General features: G+C 37.8%; 2 protein-coding genes across 2 annotated transcripts in view; one reads left to right on the top strand and one right to left on the bottom strand.

Moving 5' to 3' along the window:
* The first annotated feature begins 432 nt into the window (after positions 1–432).
* Positions 433–2,798, top strand: mustn1a (musculoskeletal, embryonic nuclear protein 1a). The gene is made up of 3 exons (XM_010769509.1): positions 433–1,186; positions 1,268–1,394; positions 1,823–2,798. Exons 1-3 carry the CDS (start codon positions 1,178–1,180, stop codon positions 1,927–1,929), a joined length of 243 nt encoding a protein of 80 aa, XP_010767811.1. The 5' UTR covers positions 433–1,177; the 3' UTR covers positions 1,930–2,798.
* Positions 2,570–3,583, bottom strand: part of ruvbl1 (RuvB-like AAA ATPase 1) — a 7,003-nt gene continuing 5,989 nt past the window's right edge. The window contains exon 11 of the mRNA XM_010769510.1: positions 2,570–3,192. Coding sequence (XP_010767812.1) covers positions 3,033–3,192 — 160 coding nt within the window. The 3' untranslated portion in view covers positions 2,570–3,032. The remainder of the gene's footprint in view (positions 3,193–3,583) is intronic.

Raw genomic sequence — 3,583 nt, 5'->3', positions numbered from 1 at the left:
ACACACACTCACTAATGAATGCACACAGGCATACAGTCATAGCTTTGAGCCTAGTGTTAAATGTCACAGCTTGCCGAGAAAGCCTGATGTGTGATCCTGTATTGGCCCATTTAAATATATACAACCATGTCATGATGATATATGTTGTATTAGATAATGCTGACCTACTAGAAATGAATGTATTTTGAGAACGGAATATTGCCATACACTGTTAAAAAAAATACATTTATATTTGTGGTGTTTTAATTACTTATGAAGTAAAAACATGAAATGTTTAACAGCCCAAAGGTTGAATTTCTTTGGAAGTCTATTTTAAACTTAACATCTATTATTCTGCTCACATGTAGTTTTCGACAAGGTAGACATCTGTTTCGAACTCCACTGACAAAGCATAATGGTCCAAAACTATTAGAATGTTGGTTAATCATTGTTTCCTGTTTAAACTGTGTGCTGACAATTTCATTGCTACAAATATTTTTTGTAAGGGAATATGCACCAGCGTTTTGACATATTTGTACTTTATGGACCGTAGGTAGGTTTCAGTTCAGCCATTGTTTGACATGTTGCTTGGAAACACTTTTTGTTTCTCGTTAATCCTTCCTTTGTACTTATGGCTGCTGAAATAAGGGTCCCTGAGGGCTGAATAATGATGTAATTATGGAGAATGAGCAGGAAGGGGTGGGAACAACATTCTTCTCTGTGCTCGTTTTGTACATGTATTTGCACTTGAGTCAGCCATGGTCTAACTTTATTGGGAAGCTTGACCGAAAGTTACTTATCTTTTGAGTCATACCTTTTGAACTTTGAGTCCAAATGGCTTGGCTTGCTAATTACCAGGTGGTGAATGTAGAGTGAGACATTGCCATATTCTTACATCATTGGGATTTATTTGAGGAAATGTAATGCCAAAAGTTGTAGCAGACTAGCAGTGATCTCATCATTTCCTTTTGAAGCAGCAGGGAGGACAGCAGAAACATGAGAGAACACAGAGACAGAAAGGAGGAGGAGCGTATACACCTATTACGTCATTTATTAGTCTCAAGAACAGATTTATTGTCCTCTGGAGAATCACTGCTAGGGTGTGTATATATGCCAGTGTGTGTGTTGGGCTGGACTCACAAGAGAAATAGAGAGAAAGCTGACAAGAGAGGATATTTTCTAAAACTGCTCAACCAACATGTCTCAGGTAGGAGGACACTCTTATATTATTAAAGACTTTCTGCTCAAGTCTCATATGTGTGATGTCTCATATTTGTTCTCCTTCCAGCCAGGGCAGGAAGAAGATGAAATGCAGCGTCCTGAGGTGAGCGAAGAGGATCTGACTGAAACAATAAACAAACTTGGCAGAAGTGGGCCGGCGAAGAGCAAGACGACTGAAGTTATGCAGGATTGCGGTGAGGACACACACATAAACACCATGATAAACACACATGGAATCATGATTTGACACTAGTCTTACAGATGGAAAGCTCTCTTTCTGCATCTGGTTAAATCACACCATGGCAGTGAGTTTGTGCGAGGGGCGTTTCCTCCTGATGCTGAAGTTTCCACTCCATATACAGAGAGAACAGGGGGGTTTAATGATGGGAGATTCTTTTCAAACAGTCTCCCAGTGTGTGTGTGTGTGTGTGTGTGTGTGTGTGTGTGTGTGTGTGTGTGTGTGTGTGTGTGTGTGTGTGTGTGTGTGTGTGTGTGTGTGTGTGTGTGTGTGTGTGTGTGTGTGTGTGTGTATATAAAGTAATAATACAGAGCATTTCTGCAAAATGACATTGCCCTTTTCTCTCCCACATTAACAATGAAATTGTTTTGTCCTTCTTCACAGAGAAAGTTGGTAAAGCAGCCCCCTCTGTGTTCAGTGGAGCGAGGTCAGGAACGGAGACTGTTCTCAACGCACGCTCAGGCCCACCAATAATCAGGAAGAAGCAGTAGGCTCCCTGACCATGATTTGACAACACATGTTTGGAATCTGTTGGTTTTCCAGCTGTGCTTTAGTCCACTAAAAGCCTCTTTTTTTTTTTGTTCTTCTAAAGCCTGTGTTAAACACTTAATTACAAAACACTTAATTATGTTTGGTTATGGAATTTGTATTATAGTGATAGTTAACTTCTTCAGTTCAATCTTCCTGTATTTCTGGTTTATACAAAGAAACACATTTTCAGCGTGTTTCTTTGTATAAACCAGACATACAGGAAGATTCTACTGGATGGTCTTCTACTCATTAAAAAAAATAATTATATAAGATTAGTAAGAAAAAAGTTGTGTTTTCCTACGGGACACACGGTGGCTTGTCTGGCGAGCTAAATGCTAACATTTGCTCTGATGACTTCAGATCTGTCCAATTATTACAATCCTTAATGTTAAAAATATAAAGTTAAAAGACTAAGAGCAAAGAAGTATTTTGTCAAAAGTGTTGCAAAAAAATAAATAATTACAGATTTTTAAAAATGTTATATGAGCCAATAGAAATACACAACTCATCATACAACAACAGTCCTGTCATTTGTATTATATTTAAACAAATACATTGAAAAACATGTTCCAATATACTGGTTTGTTTTCTTTATTTTTTATAACATAACGATTTTTTCTTTAATTATTGCAGTTTTTGTCACAAAGCATGTATCTACTCTTTCCGGGTGCAGGGTAATAATGAGAAATACGAGAGAAACTGCAAGACTTTTTTGGGAAATCTGTTGTGACAAGACTTCCCATTACGTCTCACCCATTCTACTTTTCATTGTAAGAAGTGCCAGCAATATTATAATTGTCCATTGATGTAATAAACCATTCAAAAAATATAAATGACAATGAGTTATTTTTTCTTTTTATTCCAAAAAATATTTTCATGAACGTACTGAATGAATACAACTTTATTAGAACAAAACTACTACAGTAGATGAGGCGGCAACTCTAGAATGAGCCATATGGAGGGTAAAGATTGAGAGAAAGCGTACAAAAGAATCAAAGCCAAACATTTAACAGCTGGATGAACACCAGCCCTTTGAGTCGTGAAAGCAAAAGATGATATTAGTCTATTTCATGAATTTGTGATGTTGATCTTGGAGGATTTTGGCAGAAGACTTGGCGTCGTAGAACAGCTCGTTAATTTCCTCTACCTGCTCCCTCTCCACGTTCTCTTTTCCCTGAACACGGCCCAGCAGGCTGGCTGGAGTCAGCAGCTGGACAGCGTACCTGAGAGGAAACAGGAAGTAACAGTATGATCTCACATGCATATACACTATAAGCCACTTGAAGGAGAAGTTGCAGGTCCTAAATGTATGATACTGATAATAATGTATGATACTTAGCTGAAGGAGTTTCATCTGAATTTACCAGAACTACCAGTGGCATCGATAACTAACATTTAGAATAACTACTGTATATAGAAATGGTCAATCGTCTTGTTTACTTCAGAAGGCCATATAAAAAGGCATCAGAACTAAAATGGGACTGTTTTATCTAGGGGTGCACCGAATGGGTAATTCTTGCCGAAACCGATACCGAAAATAGGAAACAGTTGGCCGAAAACCGAATGCCGAAAGGCCGAAAATGATTAATAGAAATATATATATATATATATATA

The sequence above is a fragment of the Notothenia coriiceps genome, unplaced genomic scaffold, assembly GCF_000735185.1.
Source record: "Notothenia coriiceps isolate Sejong01 unplaced genomic scaffold, NC01 NC01_scaffold00007390, whole genome shotgun sequence".
NCBI lineage: Eukaryota > Metazoa > Chordata > Actinopteri > Perciformes > Nototheniidae > Notothenia > Notothenia coriiceps.
The sequence above is the reverse complement of the archived record's forward strand: the minus strand, read 5'-3'. Positions and strand labels throughout refer to the sequence as shown.